Source organism: Pocillopora damicornis, chromosome 7 (assembly GCF_964200805.1).
Source record: "Pocillopora damicornis chromosome 7, jaPocDami1.2, whole genome shotgun sequence".
Lineage (NCBI taxonomy): Eukaryota > Metazoa > Cnidaria > Anthozoa > Scleractinia > Pocilloporidae > Pocillopora > Pocillopora damicornis.
Window position 1 is genome coordinate 24,833,062 of NC_142676.1, and position 22,069 is coordinate 24,855,130.

General features: G+C 39.1%; 3 protein-coding genes across 4 annotated transcripts in view; 1 reads left to right on the top strand and 2 right to left on the bottom strand.

The window, feature by feature from the left end:
• Positions 1–60: 60 nt before the first annotated feature.
• LOC113667235 (cytochrome c oxidase assembly factor 6 homolog) lies at positions 61–1,131 on the bottom strand. The gene is made up of 2 exons (XM_027183043.2): positions 884–1,131; positions 61–405 (listed from the first exon to the last, which is right to left on the bottom strand). The coding sequence occupies exons 1-2, from the start codon at positions 1,025–1,027 to the stop codon at positions 301–303; spliced, it is 249 nt and encodes an 82-aa protein (XP_027038844.2). The 5' UTR covers positions 1,028–1,131; the 3' UTR covers positions 61–300.
• Positions 1,125–9,430, top strand: LOC113667278 (centrosomal protein CCDC61). The gene is made up of 17 exons (XM_027183091.2): positions 1,125–1,514; positions 2,473–2,555; positions 3,112–3,284; positions 3,660–3,765; positions 3,840–3,886; positions 4,838–4,973; positions 5,322–5,402; positions 5,632–5,714; positions 5,946–6,082; positions 6,155–6,185; positions 6,658–6,708; positions 7,554–7,675; positions 7,925–8,048; positions 8,402–8,480; positions 8,582–8,616; positions 8,863–8,942; positions 9,057–9,430. The coding sequence occupies exons 1-17, from the start codon at positions 1,337–1,339 to the stop codon at positions 9,152–9,154; spliced, it is 1,644 nt and encodes a 547-aa protein (XP_027038892.2). The 5' UTR covers positions 1,125–1,336; the 3' UTR covers positions 9,155–9,430.
• Positions 9,431–9,823: 393 nt separating this feature from the next.
• Positions 9,824–22,069, bottom strand: part of LOC113667202 (uncharacterized) — a 12,764-nt gene continuing 518 nt past the window's right edge. The window contains exons 2-17 of one of the 2 annotated variants that reach the window (XM_027183001.2): positions 22,039–22,069; positions 21,234–21,344; positions 20,273–20,458; positions 19,514–19,706; positions 18,584–19,249; positions 18,308–18,351; positions 13,238–17,125; positions 12,864–12,985; positions 12,285–12,448; positions 12,102–12,205; positions 11,910–12,009; positions 11,441–11,522; positions 11,195–11,309; positions 11,008–11,115; positions 10,620–10,888; positions 9,824–10,300 (exon numbers count right to left, since the gene is read on the bottom strand). The exon at positions 22,039–22,069 is cut by the window's right edge and continues 46 nt beyond it. In XM_027183001.2, coding sequence (XP_027038802.2) covers positions 10,120–10,300; positions 10,620–10,888; positions 11,008–11,115; positions 11,195–11,309; positions 11,441–11,522; positions 11,910–12,009; positions 12,102–12,205; positions 12,285–12,448; positions 12,864–12,985; positions 13,238–17,125; positions 18,308–18,351; positions 18,584–19,249; positions 19,514–19,706; positions 20,273–20,458; positions 21,234–21,344; positions 22,039–22,069 — 6,364 coding nt within the window. In that variant the 3' untranslated portion in view covers positions 9,824–10,119. Of the gene's footprint in view, positions 10,301–10,619; positions 10,889–11,007; positions 11,116–11,194; positions 11,310–11,440; positions 11,523–11,909; positions 12,010–12,101; positions 12,206–12,284; positions 12,449–12,863; positions 12,986–13,237; positions 17,126–18,247; positions 18,352–18,583; positions 19,250–19,513; positions 19,707–20,272; positions 20,459–21,233; positions 21,345–22,038 lie in introns of both variants that reach the window. The other variant, XM_027183000.2, reaches the window with a different exon arrangement.

Here is a 22,069-nt window from a genome sequence, read left to right on the forward strand (position 1 = left end):
TTGAGCCCACAGTCAAGTCAGCCGAAATATACATTTGATGACAAAGAAAAGCAAAAACTCTTCACTTCTTAAGTGACTTTATTGCAAGATGAGTCGTACACTGACTCGCTAAATTACAGTTTCGTGTGCTGATTATCGTTTGGATTAATAAAAAAAAGTAGCCATGGATTTCTTATGTCGTTCTTCGCAGTTGTATTGAAAATTGTAAAACAACACTTGTTTATGCATTGTTTTGTTTCCTACAGACAGCACATCTCTGTATCTCGTGATTCAATTACGTTCTCTGTACACAACAGAATGTTATTGCTTGCTCTTCGATGGCTGTTCTTCCGTTAGAAGGAAACCCTCCTCATTCAATTTCTTTTTATATTCGTCGTAAACACGTTTCCTGGCAAAGTAAGACACCTAGAAAATAAAAACGTAATAAAACTGAAAGGCGGAGAGACAAGGAATAAATTTGCAGGAGCAGTGATGATATGAAGAAAATATAATTAAAAAAGAATCCTAGCCAGCTTGCGAATTTGTAATGTTACAATTATTACGTAACTAGAGACAATCTGCGCCTCGGTTGGTTTGGGAATTTTTTCCACACAAACATAGTTTACCGTGTCTAAAGTTCCTCGATAAGAGACTTAAAATCCTCTTTCATGTGCCATAAGGACCGAGTCAGAATAGAGGGACTGTTGTCCACTGATTGAACATTTTTGTTCATGCTTACCGATCAGTCCGACACATTCGTGAGGTTCTGATCTAAATTTTTCAGATTTGAGATCCCTATTAATGCCTATTTTTAGATTGAACGGGGAACTGTACTGTAGTCTTAAGGAAAATAATAATAATTGCACAAACCGCAGCGGAAAGTGACGGTTTAAAATGCACTTACCCATGCTGCAGGACAAACCGCGGTGTACTGATCTTTCTCCTTTGCACACGCGGATTCTTCGTTTCCATTTGACTTCAGGCAAGCGAAATAGCTATCTCGCGCCGCGTGACATTTCTTTCTTTCTTCTCCGGTTGGAGCTGGCATTTTTTATCAAAAGACGAGGAATTACGAAGCAAACTGGCTAACATTCGCTTACATGGTCAGTTCAGCCGCCATCTTACTTTGTAACCACTCCTTCATAGAGTCTTGCTGCAATGTTATGTGGGATTGTAATGGCCGTTAAAAGGTGTTAGCCCGCTAAATACAAACTAAATCTTGGAAGATGCAAGTTTTGAACTATTCGTGCTCGCTTTTCTCCGTGTAGCTGATTAATAACACTCCTAAGCAATGTGTTAACTTGCATTTATTACAGTTGGTACGATTAAGAAACGTTGAGTTCAACTTCCATCAGCAATGAATTCGAGCGTGAGGTCAGAAGCTCTTGATCCATCAGTGGGCAGCTTTAGACATGTGTTCCGCGGAATAGAATACGTTGTAACCCTCATGATAGACAGCGATAAAGAAACATTTGTCCTTGAAGTAGAAGACAGACTTACATCTGATCAATGGAGAGGACAATTTGACGCTAGATGTAAGTTGAAAGTGAATGTACAACACGTTATTGTGGAATTCAGAGTGTTTGTAATGTTTGATGTAGATGTTTAAACACCTCGCATCAAGGGAAAAGGAAAATGACGAATTGTTTTAACAAATAAAAAAGTGAGTCGGCTACATGCCAAAAATACTCTAAAAACTAATGCAGTAACCAAGAACCAACCTTTAAAATTCAAAGCCTACTGATAATTAACTTCAACCAACTTATTAAAATTGACTTTGATCAGGGTAGGGCAGGATGGTTTTGATTAGGTTCCTGATGGCCCTGAACCTTCCTCTACAAATTTTTATCAAAGTCAACCAGGATAAGCTTTTAACTATACAGTACTGTAATTAAACCAAAGGTTCACTGAACTCATAACATAGTCTATTACTGAAAACAAAATTATGGATGTCTCAGTAGGCTGCTTTGATAAAACTTTTATTCATATTAATCATATGTATTGCCTAATGATGAACTCCAAACAGGAAGGAAATAACTTCAAAAGTGACTGTGATTAGGGCACTTGCATATGTTAAAAAATTGTTGGCATATGCTTGTTTCATAATCAGGTTCAAATACATGTTAGTTTCTTCTTTTCTTCACTCTAACGAAGGGCTAACACTCAAAACGTCAGCTTTTTTACCTTTTACAGTGGCTAGTTTACATTTACACTAAATTACCTGCTATACTCTCCCTCCAACGCAGCACCACAGTTTCTTTAGAAACTTCCCCCCTTTATTCATTAGTTTCTTCTTGTTTGATTTTTATACTTATGTTCCATGTTAGAGTTGAAGAGTTGACAGCTGACATCATGAAAGGGACCAATGGTTTTGATTCCATGAAAGCAAAAGTGTTGACTTCTACAAGTCTTGTATATTTTAGTTTTGAATAAGAGTGCAAGGGAAGCAATGTGTGCGTTATTATAACAGTGAAGTGGCTGCTTATTTTTCAGATATTGAAGATTTGACTCACAAGACTGGAAACTTTAAACAGTTTACAGTTTTTGTGAATATGCTTGAGAGTGCTCTTGCAAAGGTAAGTATATTTATTTTTTGCACATTGAAATGCTGCTCATAAAATCCTTTTTATTCTTTCAACACACACTTTCTTAGACTAGGAGCAGTCCCTCCTTTTCAGCAAAGTATGTCAAGCAAGTCCAAAAAAATCAGTGAAAAATTAAAAAAGGAAAGCGGTAAGCAGCACACTGTGCAGAAATCTGAGATTAAAACAGAGTTCCTTGCAGCCTGCTAACTACCATCTTTTCCCACTTTTCTATTTGGACTTGCATAACAAACTTTCCTGGGTAGGAGGGACAGCTCATAGTTTAACACATTTTGATCACCGGGATGAGATATGGAGGTTATTGTAGATTTGATTGAGGCCATGACTGACTGATTCAAAGGTAGGATATCAGATTTTTAAAAAGAGGCAATGGAGATATGCTTGACCTGCTGGCTCCAACTGACATCTATGGTCCGAACTAGGATTAATTTAAAAGTATGATACTATCTTGAAAGTGGCCAGGTAGATTTGAATGAATCCTACGATTTACTCCTCTCCTGCTCAACTTGTTGATAATCATATTTTACAGGGTAGTAATTCAGTATCTGTGGACCTTTTGACATATGGTGACCTTGAATCACTTCGAAATCAACAACATCACAGAACTGGATATGGAACCCAGCACATACCTGGTGCAAAAACAAGATCACAACTGCACTCCAAGAGATATCTCATTATGACATATACAGTGGAGTTTGACAGGTTAGAAGTGGGTTGTTGTTACTGTGACAAGGGAGGATAACTTTTAAAGGGATAGGCAATGTAAATAAGCTGTAAATTTTGCTCTCTCTTTTCTGCTCTCTTTCTATCAGATGGGAGGAGGAGGGGGATTGCAATCAAATTTAAGAGCCATAAACAAATTTGCTTTGGACAAGTTGTAATAGGGGAAGTTCTATAGAGAAACTTCTTTGGTCTTGCAAGTAAAGTATGAATGTCAAGACTATTCAGAATAATATATCTTTAAGACTCAAAGATTCAACACTGTCATTCAGCCATCTGACTGCTCCCTCCCTTCCACTGCTGCTCGTAAATTAGAATGGAAATGAGATTTAATATTTGTCACAACTTTACTTTCAGAATACATTACCCTCTTCCTTTACCATATGTGGGAAAACCAGATCCAGTGCAGTTACAGGAAACAATAAGAAAACTAAGAGAAGAAAACCTAGGTCTGAAAGAGCAGGTAACATTAGATCTTAGTGGAGTATCTCTTGGCCAAGAGCAAGGTGTCTTAGTTGAATACTTGTTTCTTTGCAGCTTATCAAAGGCTCAAGAACTGCAGCACTGACACATCTTCAAAAGGAGTAAGTAGAGTGTTATGGAATTTGCACCCCTTTTCTTTTTATTTGAATCTACAGTGTGCAGTGCAATTCTCTTACCTGTTAAATTTCAAGAATTTTAAACAATTTAAGGCTGTGATAAGAGGTAATACAGAGGTAAATTTTAGTGCTAATTGCCTAAAAAAGAGAACACTGAATCTGATGTAGGCTCTTATATTGTTACAGTAATCAGATAAGCTTCTGCAAGTCCTAGTTACTTTAACTGCTTCTAAAGAGGTTTAGTTAGGGAGAGGGGCTCATTGGAGAAGGGTGGGGCTGGGGTCATTTAAGAGGTGAGTTATACAAGTACAAGAGACGAACTATTTAAGAGATATTACAATTGTAAACAGGGTTTGTATGGGTCCTGAAAAACCTGGAAAGTTCCAGAATTTTCTTTTGACATTTTCCAGGACTGGTGAATCCCAGAAAAAGACTTCAGGTCCTGGAAAGTCCTAGAAAGCTGCTTACATGTAACTCAAGCAATTAAGTTTTTAGACCATAAGGATAATTTATTTGAAATCTTGAGAATGAAAGGGTCTAAGGAGAAATTTGGAGTTATGGAAAAATCAATCCAAGTCCTGGAAAAGTCCTGAAAATTCATTGAAATTTGTTTCTAAAAAAGGGTATGAACCCTGTGTAAAGGGTCATCTAGCCCAATGGCTTGATAATCAATCTTTGGTAAAGAAATCAGCCTATGCTCTCTCCTCAGAAGGACTCTTCTCAGGGAGAAACAAAGACCAGACTTGAGAGAGAGGCAGAAATCCAACCTACCAGTATTTTATATAAAGGGTGGGTTTTTGCCCTTTAAGAATGGTAGAATCTTACAGAATCCTACATGATTTTTTAACTTATAATACATAGGATGCCTTGTTCAGCTATTTTATTTCAACCTTGTTCTGAAACATGTTGGAGTTCTAATGTATTGTGATCTTTTAGGAATGATAAGTTAACCAAGGAAAAGTTGGAAATACAAAAACAGTTTGAGGCATTTCAAAGGGAAGTAAAGCACACCTCAAAGGCAAACACAGCCAAAGAAATAAGAGTCTTAAAAAAAGTTGTACAGAATCTGGAGGTAAGAAGAAACTGTAATAAATTGAATACAGTTTACAGATGAATTTAAAAATGTTTCTGCAAACTTTCCATTGCTATGTACTCTGTAATTCTTACTGTCCAGTTACTCCTCAATCAGTGTCTGTTCCATGAAGATAACTTTCACTTTTACTAAGTGGATTCTCAAGAGAATAATTTAAAGGTTTTCTAAGTTTCCTATCAGAGGGGAAAACTAGATTTTGTTATTTTACCAAATCAGACAAATAACTTGGTTAAACAAGGTTTCTTTATCACACTTGCATAGGAATGAATTGCAGAGGGTTGAGAAGGATTGGGTCTCAGTTTGTCGCTTATCAATGTTTTTCTGTAGAGTGAACTGATGAAAGAAAAAAACAAATACCAGAGAACAATAAATAAGAAGAATGAAGAACACAGGAATATTGTTGAAGAGGTGAGTTACATAAATCTCTCTCCTAATATCAAGGTTATTTTTTATCAATAGTTTGAACTTTTAGAATTCGAAAGTAGAAGTCTGCAGCTGCATTGTTGAGGTGATTTCATTACAAACTGGATTGACTGGGAAGGTTGATATCCAAATATTTAGCATATATGTCAGTTAAGTTTTTCTTTGTTGATGAAGTTTTGTTGCTCACAGCTATTATTTTAATTTTCATGTGCAGCTGGAGGAAATCCGTGCTAATGAGCGAAATTTAAGAGCAAGATGTAGAAGTTTAACAAATGAACTTGCTGTGTTAAAACGAGGGTGAGTGTTATCTAGGTATTTTTATTTTAGATCTCTCACAAACAAGGGAAATGCTTTACTACAGTCTATACCATCTTGGGCAGAGATACAACCATAATATCTCCCCTTAAGCCTTTTTTGACTCGAGATTATCAGTAAGGGGTGAAACTGTTACAGAAAAATGTGTCAAAATCGTCCTTGAGTTAGGTTTTATTCATGAAGACTTGTGTAATGGTTTTTGCTGTTGCTTAGTCCTAGGCCATCACCAGCCCAAACAAGTGGCTCTGCAACAAGAAGAGGCCGGGCACCACGGAGATCTATCTCCCAGGAAAGAAGACCACCGTCAAAGCTATCATCCGGCATGCGTAGTAGAACACCTTCACCAGCTGGTGAGTTTTCGTGTAGTTTCTGAGGTCCAGTCAGGCTGTTAGCCTTTTTCTGATATATCTTTTTTTCCTTAGGTGGCGGACTTCCTCGGTTTGACCCCACAGCGTATCCTTTTTCTCATTAGACTGTTATTAATAAAATGAGAAAAATAGTGAATTTCCGGCTCGGTCTTCGAATGTAAAACGATGGTAACTGTTTTGTCTCTTCTGCAAGGCAAAGAACATAAATATGATTTCCCCAACCGAACCTCAGATCTTCGAATTTCGCAATCCAATGCTCAACCACTGAGCTAAAAGAGGACTTGTGTTAGACATTCTCTTCCGGAAATAACGTTAAAACAGCGTGCGGGCAGAGGATTTACGATTCCTCACCAAAGAATGCTTTTTCTTTAAGAGTTTTGTGTAGTTAGATGTTTGTAAGTGTCGGTTAAACTGAGCATAGGGCCAAGATGCATTGGAAGACCACAATTACCAGAGCCTTAACCAAACTTTTCAAAAAAAGACCCTTGGAATACCACAAGAAATCCTCAGCAGGGCCTCATTGAATAATTAAAAAAGTTTCCTTAACTAATAAAAAGATATGTGAAAGAAAAACAAAGGAAACAGAAGGAGGCGGACGAAGCCAGAGGGTAAGGTCACTCAAGTTTACTTTGTAACTTTCTTAGGAGAAACTAAGACCAAACATGGTTCATTTTTATGTAAAGGGGGTTAGTTTCTGAAAAACAAAGCTATGGTGCTGCGTCGGTGGGGTATAACATGATAACTTAGTGTTATCAACTGAGTTGATAACGTAAATTGACCACCATGAATAGTTTCTAAAGCTGACGTTTTGACCGTTAGCCCTTCGTCAGAGCAAATGACCGAGCAATAAAAAATAAATGCAATAAAATGTTTCATTTGTGCGGAGACTGGGAATTTAATTGCCCCTAAATGCGCATAGGCTGTTTTTTTTTTTTCTCCCTCATCACCCCTTTTGCGCTCGCGTTCTTTAAATATTCGGCAGCTTCTAGTTCGCTCGAGTTCTGGACGATAATCTGGGAGAAAGTAGAAGATCTGTAAACAGTTTATTGTTATTGCTGTAAGCAGAATATTTTGATCATTTGATTTTATCTTATGACCCGTACAGATGCGAGTAGGCGTTTTTTGTATAACATGATAGGAAAACTTACTCGAATATAGACTGTACGCGATCTACGCAAGCAGGCCCGCGAATGCCCCCTCCGAGATGCGAGCTAAAAGAGCGGACAAGAAAGGAAGATGGAAGGGTGTTATCCATATAATATAATGCTCATTGAATGAGTAAGGTCGGATTGAATGAGTTAAAGTGATCGAACAAATAACACGATAATACAAAAAATTAAGAGATAGCAAGCATGGAATGGATTTTATTGACGGTAATTTAGAGAGTGGAGCTGATTGTCCCACTGAACTGTCTTGTAAGACTCAATGACCCTTTCATTATTCCATTACGTAGGAGAAAAAGATCGCTTTCCAGCGGATCTGCTAAAAGAGCTCGATCAAGGTCCCTATCGGCAGATCGTTTACCTCGCAAAGGCCCCAGTTCAGGAACGAAGAATCCCAGCGCCTGGTCGTCAGGTATAGTCAAATGGTTAAGAGGTAGTTTACAGGATCACGAGTCAATAACTTAGAATTACTTCTAGGCAGGAGGAAAAGTTACGCGATACATTAGGCTCATAATATGCTATATCTTAAACATTACGCGAAAGTGGAACGTGAGCACAAATCAGCCAGTTAGCCAGTCAGACGTGACGTGACAGTCAGTTAGTCGGTAAATCATACGACAAGTCCAGTTACTGAATCGGAACTGTCTTCTGTTCCATTCAGGTGGTAGAAAAAGAACATCGTCCAACGGGAGCCTGGGAACAAGGCGATCGTCCCAGTCTTCGTTAGATAAGGATTACATGTCTGATGACATGGAGCATGCGCTACCACGACGGCCAAGAACCAGGTCTGGATAGCAATAATGGTATCTTTGCAATTTACGATCGCACGTTGCATGTTAGATTGGAAAAAATGTTAAAAAGCATTGGCGCTTCCAAGGGCATTGCGTCGCATGTCGCTGGGTGCCATTCTCCATCTACCAACCCTTAACTCGTGACGAGAAAACAGGAATAAATTAGTTGAAATCAAACGGAATATAGTTTTGCTACTTGTTGCTCAAATTTGAAACTCCTTCACTATTTGGGATTGATGGACAAGCTCCCAGCCAAGGAGCTGATTACAAGGTTGTTGAATCAGGCGGGCCGACTACATTTTTCATGGCCCATTAAGTTATTCGCAGTTGTTTGTTTTCTGTTCCAGGCCCAGTAACAGTTCAACAGGGAAGACGAGAACTGTTGCAAAGAAAAACTCGTGGTACAGCCCTGGGGACTCAGATATAGTATGCGAGGCCTAATTTCGTTCTTGTTAGATTCAGTTTGTTTCTTTTGAACTTTGACAATGAAGTGGAGGTTTTTGCTAATTTATTTTGTTCTGTTTCAGGAGCGAGGAACGGCAGTGAAAGTGGGCAAAGTTCCGTATCCTTTTGTTTATTAATACGACCAGTTTCCTGTTAGCAGTCGGTCATTCACGACTTGGTCACCCGCGTCAGTTCCCCGCCCTTTTTCACATTCCTTGGTCTCTCGTCATATTTACCTTTGCTCATTACTTTGATACTGGGGCACTTCAGCGAAAAGTGTTCATCGTGGCCACTTTCCCTTTACCTGCAGGCCTCAGTATTCCATTATTTTTTTCTTCATTATTATTCCTTGACGTTTTTGCAGTTATTCCAGTACTCCTGAGAATAGTCTTTCACACTCCAGAGCGTCTGAGAAGCGTCATCATCGAGGCTCGCCATTTCGAGGTAAGTGTTAAGTTCAGTGGCTGTAAATGGTGCATGATAATTTGAATTTACTCCCCTTGAATTTGATTCGGATTCAGCGCGAACACATGTTAACTTTCTCTATTTTTCCTGAAGACATTGGAAACGAGTCCCTGAACAGGTCAGCGGAAATGATGGAAATTGATGCGCGGCTGAACGCACTTCAGAGGTTTATGAAAGAAAACATGCCGTGATGCTTCGATAGATGTGCGACGGTAATAACCGAGTGTGGAGATCCATTTAACCTCTAGTGTATCACAAATCATGTAAATAATTCAATGGCCTTGTTTACTGATTACAATGATGGTACAGTATAGTAGACCAATTAACCATCGTTGCACCAATATTTTTAGTAGGAAATGATTTCAACAAGTAGTTTTATTCTGTATATACTGTACCGTTTTTCTTAAACGGTGTCGCTGTTTTTGTTATTATATTCTGAAATGTAAATAAATGATTTATGATCTACAGTCGAGGATAAAGTTTGTTTTCTATAAATTTAATCAGTAAAAAACACCCACGGAACTTGGAAAATTTATGGAAATTTTTAAGGTCGTGTGGAGATGGTGTTTTTTTTTTATTAACTGAGTTGGTAATGTAAATTGGCCACCGTAAAGAGTTTCAAAGGCTGACGTTTCAAGCTTTAGCCCTTCGTCAGAGCAAATGGAGGAATTGTGGGTTGCGTGTGTGGATTCCATTCGCTCTGACGAAGGGCTAACGCTCGAAACGTCGGGTTTTGAAACTCTTTACGGCGGCCAATTCACGTTATCAACTCAGTTAATAAAACCAACTTACCTAATTATAAAGTATGCAACTTTGTGACGTGAAATAGTGAAACAAGAAACAACAAACCATAATATTCACCGCATCTTTTTTTATTTTGATTATTGAACTCGAAACTGGGAAAACCCAATAGGCATTCTCAGAATGTAGATTCAATACGCTACCTAAAAACTAAATGTATAATTAATTATTCTTTCTCGACCAAAAGGTCCTAGATTTGTCGGAAATATGGTTTAACGTAGGGATTAATATCTAATTAGAGTGGTTTTAGAAGACTTGTAGTCAACTCGACTCATTTTAAAGGCCCGCACGTCTCGTATCAGCGGATTTTAAAAATAGCGACGCTGTGACGTTATTGTGCGGCGACTTCATTATACTACGTCCGTCCCTCAAGTAGGGTCCGTAAAGAGCTGGACCCACTGAGGGCTGGCAGATTTTGTACAGGTGTGAGTGAGCCCACAAGTAAAGGGTTCCCATTGGTGCCTGACGAATTAGCTTGGACGGGTGGGAGTGAACCCACAAGCACAGGGTTCCCACTGGTCACTGACGTATTAGCTCTGTGAGATAGAGAGATGAAGACTCTGTCACTTATGAAAACCGAATGGCTCTTACAACTACTTAATGGCCTGTGTAAGGTTTGTGAAAAATTCGCTACAAGCTCGCAATATTTCTGTAGGCATGACGGTTCCTGACCCTGCTCCGAAGGTTTTGTTCTGGATTCCCCGGTTTTCAACTTTCCATAGAAACCAACAATTCATTTTCACCAAGAAAGAGTGGATACAGTCTCTGTGTGGGCGTGCCACTACTACATTGTCTTAGATTCATTTGTTTGGTTCATCAGATGTATTTATCTATTTCATTTCCTGAATAACTTACCTCGTTACACCCTCGCCGGGTGTTGAAAAAGTAGGACGTGACACAGCAGACTGTGGGAGGGGAGGCAGGGGAGGCGCATTACCTCTGGATGGGGTACCAATAGGTGTCGAAGTTGCCATTGGTAGCCCTCTTGGCACGTGACTAGCTGTAGATTGCTGTGGTGTCATACCAGACAGAAGAGGATTGGTCACTCGTCCGCTTGCCTCACCAATGGAACGAGGCACTTCAGACTCACTCTCCAGGAAACTTACAAACAACTCTGAAAACGACTGAAAACAAAAAATTTCATAGTGTGTAGTGAAGCACCGTATAAGTCAAGTACTACTTCTGTTTCCAGCTGTATTGACAAGAATTGAGTCCACTAAGGTGCATAATTTCTCTTTCATACCTTTGGTGCCGAGGCGGTTGTCCTTGTGGGAGTCTTGGGGGCACTGGGACCGAACGGAATTAAGTTGGAGATCCATGATCCTGTGGGAGGTGAGGATCCAGTCCCGACCTGATAAAAAGGAAAAACAAAAGAACTAAAACATCGAAAAACTACGACAATATAAAACACACGAGCTAAATGGTGATACCTTATCCAGCTCCTCGTGTGTGAAGCCAAGCAAACCTCCAATGACTCGTACAACATCCATTCGTTTGTTTTCCGGTGTATTAAAATATCCCATCAGCATGTTTTTCACCAGCGATCTATGGAAAGAGAGCGAGAAAGAATTCATATATTGAAGACAATTAATCCATAAGCAACAGAGAGCAGAATATGTCTCGAAATAAGGCGGTACTGAATGAGAGAAAAATGAATCAGTTTTCTGTATACTCACTTCTCAACTTTGCCGTCTGACAAGCTGTTTAGGCTGTTGATTCTCTCATGAGCGACACGTAATTCTTCTTCCAGTCGGGTAACTATCGAAATGATAACAATAAGAAATCAGCAGATAGAAGCCAAGAAACCATCGGTTATAAAGCAAATTTTATTTGATTGTCGCAAAACCAAAACCGATGTAATCACTACAGCACATCAGACTAAAAGAGAATATGACAAGGAGCGTTTCACATCACAAAGCAAAAGCAAGCAAACTGCGTGAAGCTTGGGAAAAACACAGTAGTGACCGAGTCGCGATTAGTTGGTTGGTTGGAGTTTTTATCTAACTGGCTGAGTATTGCGCGAGTTTTCTGGACCAATCACTGAGCGCATCGAGGCAAAACTGATCCAATTCTGGATTACCTTCGAGAGACGATAAAAAAAAGATTGCGCAAAACCGCGCAACCTTGAAAAATAATGAAACAAACCCTCTTCCTTAGAATGAAGTAGTTCCTCATCTTTGGCTTTCAGTTGGTTTCGGATGTTCACCACTTCTTGCGTTATACGAGCAGCCATTTCTAGCTGACTCTAAGAAAGAAAGAAAAAAAAAGCCATTTGAGAGCTGCCATGCACAGCCATCACACTGAGAACATTTTTTCTTCCCGGCTAACACTGCGCACCTTCAGATGATTTTCTCTCTGCTGCAGTTCTTTAACTTGTGCCCAGGCATCGTCAACTCGTTTCTGAGCCTCTTCTTGGGTAGCTCTCAGTTGTGATTCGCGCTCTAAATGGAACAATAAAAACCTGTGCGTTAAAAACAAGTACCTACACCACAATCTACACTGTTTAAATAGAAATCCTACCTCTTTGGAACTGTTCAAGAACAAGCTGTAGGTTGTTGAGAGCGGTCTGGTACTGATGTGCCTGCTCCTGAACCGAGGCTAGATCCATGACCGCACGGTCACGTTGAGCTGCTATGGCCTGGAGCTGTTCCTGGAGGCTTTCAATCTGCACAGACGCTTGACGACTAAAAAAGTCACAGAAGCTTTAATCAAAACCAGTTGTCAAAATACCGGATCAGATATGCACTTTTTACACTCTGAGAGTGCTGTGTGACAATTTATACTTCGGAAATCCTATATAGTGTTCTGCGTTCCCCTTGCGAACGCTCAGACCTAGTAAGGCTCTTATGGTTGGAGAATCACCCTTAAAAATATTGATTCACTTCTCTTTCGGTTTCAAACCATTTGTTTTGATGGTTAGTTGATCGTTTAGTACTTTGTTCTATTTCTGAGTAGCTGACGACATTTTTTTAACGTCTGTTTCGGCCTGTTCAGTTTGGTTTCTTGCACTTGAACTAACAGAGTAAACCAATCATTACCACAGACGCAACTATTAGTAAAAATGGATTGTATTTCGCATTATTATGCGTTGTGTCTTACTCTCTGTCCAGCATGGAATGTGAACTTGACAACAGCTGTTCTTCTGCACGAGCCAACTTCATCCTCAGGTCCTTTTCTCGCTCCTCGGCCTCGAGGGCCTCGCGTGTGTAGCTCTCTTCAACCTGAAAGCGAGTGACAAATTGCTTATCAAGTCTGATACAACTTATTTTAAACTTTAGGTGTATCTGACAGGCTAAAAAAACCGAAAGTTAAAGGAGATGATCTATTCCCGCACAAATCTACGAATGAGAACCAATGCATTTTTGTGACCTCATTGAGTTCACCGCGAAACTCTCTTCGAGTGTGGACATTCGTTTCCACGATGGACCATATCGTATTTCACGGAGGGGGGGGAAGGGGGAGGTTTGCCATACCTGTACCAGGTGATTTCTGAGGCGGTTCAATTCCTGAGCCATCTTAGTTTCAGCCACCTTCTGTCCACTACTAGCAGCAGTCAGTTCCTCTTGAAGTTGCTGAATGCGGAATTGCAATTTCTCCTGTGTCCTCTGTAGCTGTTCCCTCTCAACCGTTAAGTGCTTGACAATCCTCTCTTTCTCCTGCATCGCCATCTTGTATTGATCCACCTCTCTGTGAAGAGTGGTAGTGGTCGCTCGCTCTTGAATAAGAACACCTTTAAGATCGTGCAGCTCAGCTTGTAGTCTGTTTATCTCACCTTGCTGTTGTGTTTTGGCATTACTAACCTCTTCTCTATCTCTCTGTGCTTGCTCTAGCTCATTTACAATACGTTCTTTTTCTTGGATTACCCGCTGTAAGTCTTGATGTGATGAACGGTCCTTTTCGCTAACCGCTCGACTGAGACTCACGATCTGATCTTGCAATTCTGCTACAGTCGACTCGTTCTCGCGCAACAAGTCTTCCTTCTCATTGCGTGACTGTAACAACATCCTGTGTAACTCTTCTTTGTCACGCAATACATGCTCTAACTCTGATCCATGAGTCTCAGTGGTTTTGTTTAGCAATGTCACGTTCGAAAGCTGTTCCCGCAAAGATTGAATTTCATTATCTCGTTCCCTGAGAGCGCTGTTCCGTTGGTTTTTTACTGTATGAAGCAATGATTGAAAATTAATGTCGATGTTGTCAACATTTTCCTCCTCATTGCTTTCAGAGTCTGTTACCGAGCGTACAAGCTGTAAAATTTTGTTTTTCAACTCGCGTGTTTCAAGATATTTCTGCTCAAGAATATCGTCTCTTTCGCTTTTGACGTTTTCTAGATCAACTAAAATGGAGCTTTTTTCATTTCGACTGTTATCTAGAACTTGTTTTAGTTCTCTGTCCTTGGACTCTACAACATTCCTAAACGAATTTATCTGTTCTTCTAATTCTTTCAATCTGTTGTCACTCCTTGCTAAATTTGATTTTTCCAGGGAGAGTTCACTCAGTTCTGATCGTAGATTGACCAACTGTCTAGAGAGATCCTCATTGTCAGCCAGCAATTTGTCCGCTAAATGACATTTCTCTTCAAATGTTTGACTCGCAGATAGCTGATCTTCTTGTAGCTTTGATATTTCAAAGTCTTTCAGCTCTTTTTCTCTTAATGCTGAGTCTCTTTCTCGTAATAACACCGCTCTCTCTTCCCGAAGTCTCCTCAACTGTGGTTCCATCCCTTGTGGGGATGGTTCTGAAGAGTCTGTCCTCCCCAACAGCGCTAGAGTGGAAATCTGTTTGTCTTTCTCTTGAACAAGAGTTGTTAAAGTTTCGTGTTCAACTTGTAGCCCGTGTATTTGACGTCTTAGCTGGTCGTTGTCCTCTAGCAGTCGTTGCGACTCACTACTTCTACTCCTGTTGTACTCTTCAACAAGTTTCTGCAGCGCTGAGTTCCTCTCTCTCAGTTTCCCCATCTCATTCGCTTGAGACTCGTTCAAAGCAAGCAGTCGCGCATGCTCATTGTGCAGTAAGTGTGAAGCTTGATCTTTACTATTCATTTTCTCTCTCATGGCGTCAAGTTTGTCTTCAAAAGTCAATAGCTCTTCATTACGCAGATTCAAGTCATCTAACAACCTATCCCTCTCCTCCCTGAGTTGTTGTAGCTTGCCTTCATATGCCTCTCGTACCTGATGATTGTTCTGATCCGTTCGATTCACAAGTTCAATCAAAGAAGCGTCCTTCTGTTTCAGAGCTGTTATTTCCTGATCTTTCTCCTCCAGTAGCCTCAAAAGCTGCGCCTGTCGATACATTGCATCATCAACGCCTTGCGCTCCAGCGTTTGAAGCATTTACGACTTGAGTATGAATGACCTGCTCCTTCTCTTTCAGTGCTTTGGACAACTTTGCCAAGTCTAACTTAAGCAGATCTATGTCAGCCCCTTTTTCTCTTAGATCAAGCTCCAGCTTATCGACCTGTAAGTCTTTAAATCCCAGTTGTTTGGATATTTCTTCCTTCTCTGCGATGCTCACCAACAATTTCTCCTCTAACTCCTTACAACTCTTGAAATGACTTTCAGCCGCCACAATAAGCTTGCTCTTCTCTTCTTTCAACACTTCAATCTCTGCAGATGTCTCTTTGAGTTTAGAATTAAGTTTGTCCACCTTCGCACCGCTCTGTTGAAGTTCGAGTTCTAGATTTTCTTTTTCTCGCAAAAGAACCATTTGTTTTCCATCCAGGTCGCTACATCTGGCCTCGGTCATTTGAATTTTATGATTTAGCTGCTCAATTTCCTTTACAAGGTTAGATCTCTCTGTGGTCTGTTTTTCCTGAACTTTTGCCTTCTCTTTGTATTCTTCAATTAAACTTTGCAGAACTTCTTTTTCCATCAACATACTGTTGTTCTCAGCAACAAGTGACTCAATTCGTTTTTCTTTTTCTTGGACCATTCTTTCGAAATTTTCTCTTTCTTCTTCTACGTTCTCGAGTTGTTTGCCCTTTTCAGTTAATAACAACTCTAAACCTTTTTTCTCCTCGGTAGATTCAAGTTGACTTTGTTGATTCTGTCCCATGATATCAAGCAACTCGTTATTCTTGCCTCGGAGTAAGGAGCATTCTTGTCGAGTTTCTTCCAAGAGTTTAACCAAATCTTCTTGCTCTGTTTGAAGAAGGCTCATCTCATTATCCTTTGAGCTGGTCAAGTCTAACAAATGATTATTAAAGCTTTCTTCAATTTCACAAATTCTCTCGTCACGCTCGTTGATCATCACCATCAAATCTCTCTTTTCATCAGAGATGCTTTTAACTTCATCATTTTTCGCCTCAAGCTTACTTTGCAAATCATTTAGCATAGATGTTTTTTCGTCAATTTGTTGAATAAGTTGCTCTGTCTGTTCTCGTACAAGAGAGTTATCTTCTCTTAACTTCTCTACACATTTATTCAGGTCTTCACGTAGTAACTGCATTCGATCCCCATCAAGTTCAGAATCATTTCCTGCAGATGAACTACTGATGTCAAGAGAGACAAACTCCTTCTCTAACATCTGCCACGCCTCCACAAGATGCTTGTTTTTTGACGAGATGTGATCGTTTTCTTGTCGAAGTCGCGAAATTTCCTCTTCATCGTGGCTGTTACCCAAGAATACTTGCAACTCCTTTACCTGGCGCCTAAGACTCAACACCAGGCCTTCAAGAGCATCCTTTTCTCCTTCCCAATCCTTTTGGGCCAATTCGAGCTCTTCCAACTGCTGTCGGTAATCTTGGAGCTGTTGCTTCAGCTCAGAAAGCGCTAATTCCTGGCTGACTGCGATCTCGTTACCTGAGAGGACAGCAGTTTCTTGTAATACCTCAGTTTCCTGCCTTATCTCAGGCTCAATGGAGGTGTCGCTAATTCTCCTGAGATCTCCCATATCAATGGATAATTCAGGGTCACGTGGTGTGCTACCTGTGAAACTGGCCACACTCTCGGCCGAGCCTGACCTGCTGTCCACACCATCGACACCCTCGTTAATCTTATTCTGCGTTGAATCGAAACACTCTCGTTGATCTTGAAGCTTCTGCTGCAGCCCGACAATAGCGCTCTCCAAAACAGCTTTCTCAGCCATCAGTGACCTTACAATGTCGTTTCTTTCATCTTCATCAATCCCCTGTTGCCTTCCTATCTCAGTGACACAGTATTTCGTTTCTTGTGCCACCTGTTCATTGTCTGATTGCAGGTCCATTACACCACCTTCTAATTCCTCTACCGCAACTCGAAGCTCCGTTGATTTGCTCATCATGGCTTCCTTCTCTTTCTCGATATGATCCAGTTTAGCCTGGTTACGATCTTCCAGTCTTTGTTGAAGGACTTTCAGGTCATCACGGACACTGTTAGTGCTGAGCTGTTGATATGAAAAGCATATCATCATTAGCTGAAAAATATAAAATGCGCAGATAGAACGTTTAAGAAAGAAAAATTCCTTTGATTCTGTACAAAGTTATGAACTGTTGTCATCGTTTTCCAAAAAAACACAAAATATAAAAAAAGAAAAATATAAAGAACTAAAAAACGAGCAGCAACTGATGTGTTTGTCAAAAGCAATTTATACTATGGGTATTGTTGTTTTAATAGCCATAACTCTCAAATCATTCCAGAAAGCATCTATAACAAAAACAGAATTTGGAGACATACCGATTACCTTACGACCAAGACGTGAGAGGAAATCGTGCGTTATGATATCAAGACTACTGGTTAATTTGCTATTACGTGAGGGTTAACAAAATGGCCATGATGCATGTTTTAACTATAGCATGTGGAAGAAAAAAAACTATTATAATAGACATGAAAGCTTAATAAGACACGTATGACATTAAGGGGGCTGTGCAGGAAAAGATGAGTGCCAGGACACTTTGCATGAGATGAGGGGGATAAAATGCAAACGCAAAGAAAAAGCTCCAAAAAAAAAAACGCTCACCAAAGTGAGCGGAAGTATTACCAAAAGACCGAAAATTTTAGAAAAATAAAAAGGGAAACATTTTGAACTAGAAACTACAAAAGCAAAAAAGCTTGTACTGTTGTTTGCACCATCAGTGACTGATATGCTTGATAAGAATTTTACCAGAGTGATCTATCCATTATATTCGAACCCTAAAACTACAAATCAGACAAGAAAATCCTAGAAAATTTTGGAATTTGTTTTTCCAAGTCCATAACAATATATAATTTGAAACAAAAACTTTTCAGAAGATATTTTAAAGCTGTGCTAGCCCATTTTCATTTTTAATCATGTTAAACAGCAATTAAAAAAGTTATTAGCTGGTTAGTCAGTACTTACTTAGAGTTACAAAGTTACATGAAAGGTCTAAAATGCTCACTCATATTTGGTTTTTCTAAGCTTGTTAACTGGCACAAATTCCAGTTAAATATTTAGAATTTAACGAGTAAGAAAGTGACATTAGAGTCAGGCAGCAAAGCTCCCCACCCCTCTCCCCTGCACAGCACCCTGTTAAGAGAGGTGCATTACATGTTGAGCCTGGAACACGGCCAATAGCCTCGTGTTACTGTTGTTCAACTCATGTCTGACCTGCTGGTAAAGCTGCACCAGGCACAGATGGCGCTCCCACAGAGCTGCAGAGGTAAAAAATGGATATCACTTAGCTCTACATGTATTTTACACATGTGTGTAATTATTATCATACACACAGTACAAACACTAATCTTTTCTCACATTTATACAACTTATTCATGAGCAGAGTGTGTGAATCCTTACAAACCAACTCATTGTATATGTAAATCTAAGACAGCACACTGCTGTAACAGATTTATTAGTGAATTGCATTTATAGAATTTTATCACCTACCAGCCAGAGCATTCCTTAATTTCCCCATCTCTTTCTTGGCATCTCCTTTGATGTATTTCACCTTCTTCAAATTATCCAGTTCAATGCTCTGTTCTTGTTGAAGATCCTGAGATAACTGAAGTTCTTCCATCAAATCCATGGTTGAAGAACTGAGTTGTTCCAGCTCAGACTTCACCTCCTCCACAGAGCGATGAAGTCTCCTCTCCTCTGCATAGCTATGGCTTAGTTGTTTCTTTAATTCTGCATTTTCTGCCGCAACAAAGTTGAGCTCCTCTCGTAATTTACAAAGGCCTTCAGAGTCAGATCTCAAACCCAGCATTTCGTTCCTTTGATCTTCTAGCTGTTTTTGGAGTTTTTCCACATTACTCATGTTCAGATTTAATTTACTTTCATAGTCAGACAAAGCTTGATCATGCACTGAACCTGCATCTTGCAGTTTAGTTTGCAAGTCAGTGAAATCCTTTTGCATTGTGAAAATAGCTTGTTCTTTATCTTGGACTTGGATATTCAAAGCATTTATCTGCTGCTCTTGAGTTTTAATCTGGTTTTCAAGTTCAGCAATGAACTCCTCTGCAGTGGATAACTGTTTCTTTAGAGACAACACTACATCTGTGTTGTCATTTGTTTGATCAAAATCCTTCTCCAAATGACCAAAACTCTCAGTTTCTGAAAGAAAAAGGAAATTAAACAGTGCATTATAAGAATACTTGTTAAATGTTTGCATTGAAAGCACCATAAAAGCATAATGCATGATCAGTTTTGAAGATCACCAGATTGGTGAATAACCTTATTTCAATTCTTTTAAATTTCAGAAAATCAATCCTGAACTAACAGCATGAACCTCACACCTACACTGACCAAGATGTACCACTGAAAGCTATGATAGACTCTGGATCACAAGTGGACCCTAAACATTCAAAACAAACATACCACTGTACTTAAGAGGGCTCTCTTCCAACTCTTTAATCCTTCGTAAAAATTCTTCTTTCTCATCCTGCCAGTTTTGTAATTCTTGTTTATGCTTTTTGTTCAGATTAGCAATCTTTTGTGAGTAGCTACTCTGCAGTGCAGTCAATTCGTGTTGATACTGATCTATTTCTTTGTGCAGTCTATCCTGATTCTCCTGTTACATGAAATGTACAAACAAGAATGTATTCAAAATGGAAGAAAAATGGGAACATAAAAAATTACTTCGCATACATCATCAAATCATTAAAAAAATCATAAAAAATCATACAACTATATATTATGTCACTGAGATCATGCACTGTTTAGTTAACCTGTAACTCCCTCGATCCAATTGGCAATTCTCTATACTTACTGTCATACTTTCCCTTGCAAATAACACAGGAGAATTTGGACTTATTCCAAAATATGACCCTCCTCTCTATTGAACTAATCTGTTCTCATTACCTTTTCACAACAAAACGTATTGAATTTGCAAGGAGAAGTTACATGTTAATCACTTCTAGAAGCAGAAGGGTTAAGAGGTTGACTTCAATTTCCAGATGTGAAGTTTCAATGTGACATTTTTGCTTAAGGATAATAATTTGATTTACTATCAAATTCTCCTGTCTCATAAACAAGGAAATGTAGTGTGGCAGTGGGAATGGAGAATTTTTGATCAGATCATGGCAGGTAAACATTGATGTCATGAAGCCTCTGTTTTTCTTTCCTCTTCCCACTTACCACTCCATTTGCTATGGATTTCCAGTGTTGGCATTCAGCTTGCAGTTTTGAGATCTCACTATGTAATCTTTTTGTCTCCATGGAATCTTCAATACTGTCAGTAGAGTCATGCCTCTCTCTATCTCCAAGATTATGGCCACTTTCTTCATGAAATCTTCTGAGTTCTCTCAATTTTATTAATTCTTCCTGTTCAATCAGAACAAAAAGAACTAAGAAAGGCATGTAAGAGGTGAAACAAAGATTGTGCAATTACTTCCCTGTTACGCCAAAAAAATTCTTTCAAATTAACAATTGGTTCATACGTCAGCGTGTGTTCATCGAGATATGAAGCACACAGGAAGTTTGGATAGCACGAAAGATGCGTAAGAGTTGCTTGAGGCGTAGCCGAGAGCAACTCTAGCTTCTTGAGTGCTCTCCAAACTTCTCAAGTGCTTCATATCTCGATGAACGCACAGCTGACGTATGAACCAATTGTTTGATAACATTTTCAACCCAATGGAAAATTTTTTTTCTGGAGGGATTTGTTTGATGACATCATGAGCGTGCACAACAGGAATATAAAGCATGCTCGTGCAATTGAATTTGATTACACAAATTTACTAGCTATGTTATAATTAACATACTGATTATAACTGTCTCTCCTCTCTCTGGGTGCATAGGACATTTGTACACCACTTTCTAGATTCAGAGTTATTGTAAAAAGTTTCCCAGGGCATAGTGACAAACAGATGGGAAATAATAAAACCAATTAAATCTTGGAAAGTATCACTGTTGCTAATTAAAGACAAATTTACTTTATCTCAGTCTCAGACTTGTATTTAACTTTTTAAAAGCTAAAAGCTTACCAAACGTTTCTTAATTTGTAAATTCAGTTTCAGTTTCCAATTTTTTTTTTGTTCAAAACACCACCAGCTTCAAAACAGATTGATAGTTAAATTCATATAACCTGAACCCTGATTACCTCTTTACTTTGCAATTTTGCCCTGTAATCCCTCGATATGCTGCTCGTCTGAAGCTCTGCTGCTTCAAGTCTCACATGAAGTTCATCATTACTTTGCCTCAGTCTTTCATACTAATAAACATGAAACAACAACCTGTTAACCCTTTAAAGAATAAGAGTAACCAGCACCTAATTTCTGCTTATGATCATGAGAATTAAGGAGATTATCACCAACCTACGAAGCTTTGATGGATAAACAAACTCTCCTTGTCAGTACCAAAGGATACATATAGAAAATAGTTTAGAGAATATGGATACTGATTTTAGCTTGTTAAAGGTAATAGGGTTGCCAAAATGTAAGTTTTTCCCTGCATGTTTTCAGGTCAGGGAAGTCTGCAGAAAAGCTTACTGCTGTTCTGCATTTCATCGAATAAACCAATCAATAATTTAGTGTAATCTCAGACATACTATGGTTGATAAAACAGCAAAATCTAATTGACCCAACGACAATCACAAAAAGAAAATAATAACAAAACACTAACTACTGTGATGTATGTTACAATAAAAATTAAACTGACATATCTGAAAATGGAAGGTAATCTTTGAGAAATAAACAAATATCTCAATTTCATACCGTACCCTTCTTTTACTATACTCTATTTTTAAACCACAATACTTTAATTATGTTGTCTATGAAGGCAAAATTATCTAAGTGCTATTGAAAAAATTGGTTATGCATCGTGATAACTTATCAGGTTTAAGTGTTTACTTCAACACCCGTTCAAAATCGAAAGAGTAATGATTTACACGACACAAAGATACTTACCTCGGCCTTTTGAGTAATAATATGTGATTCG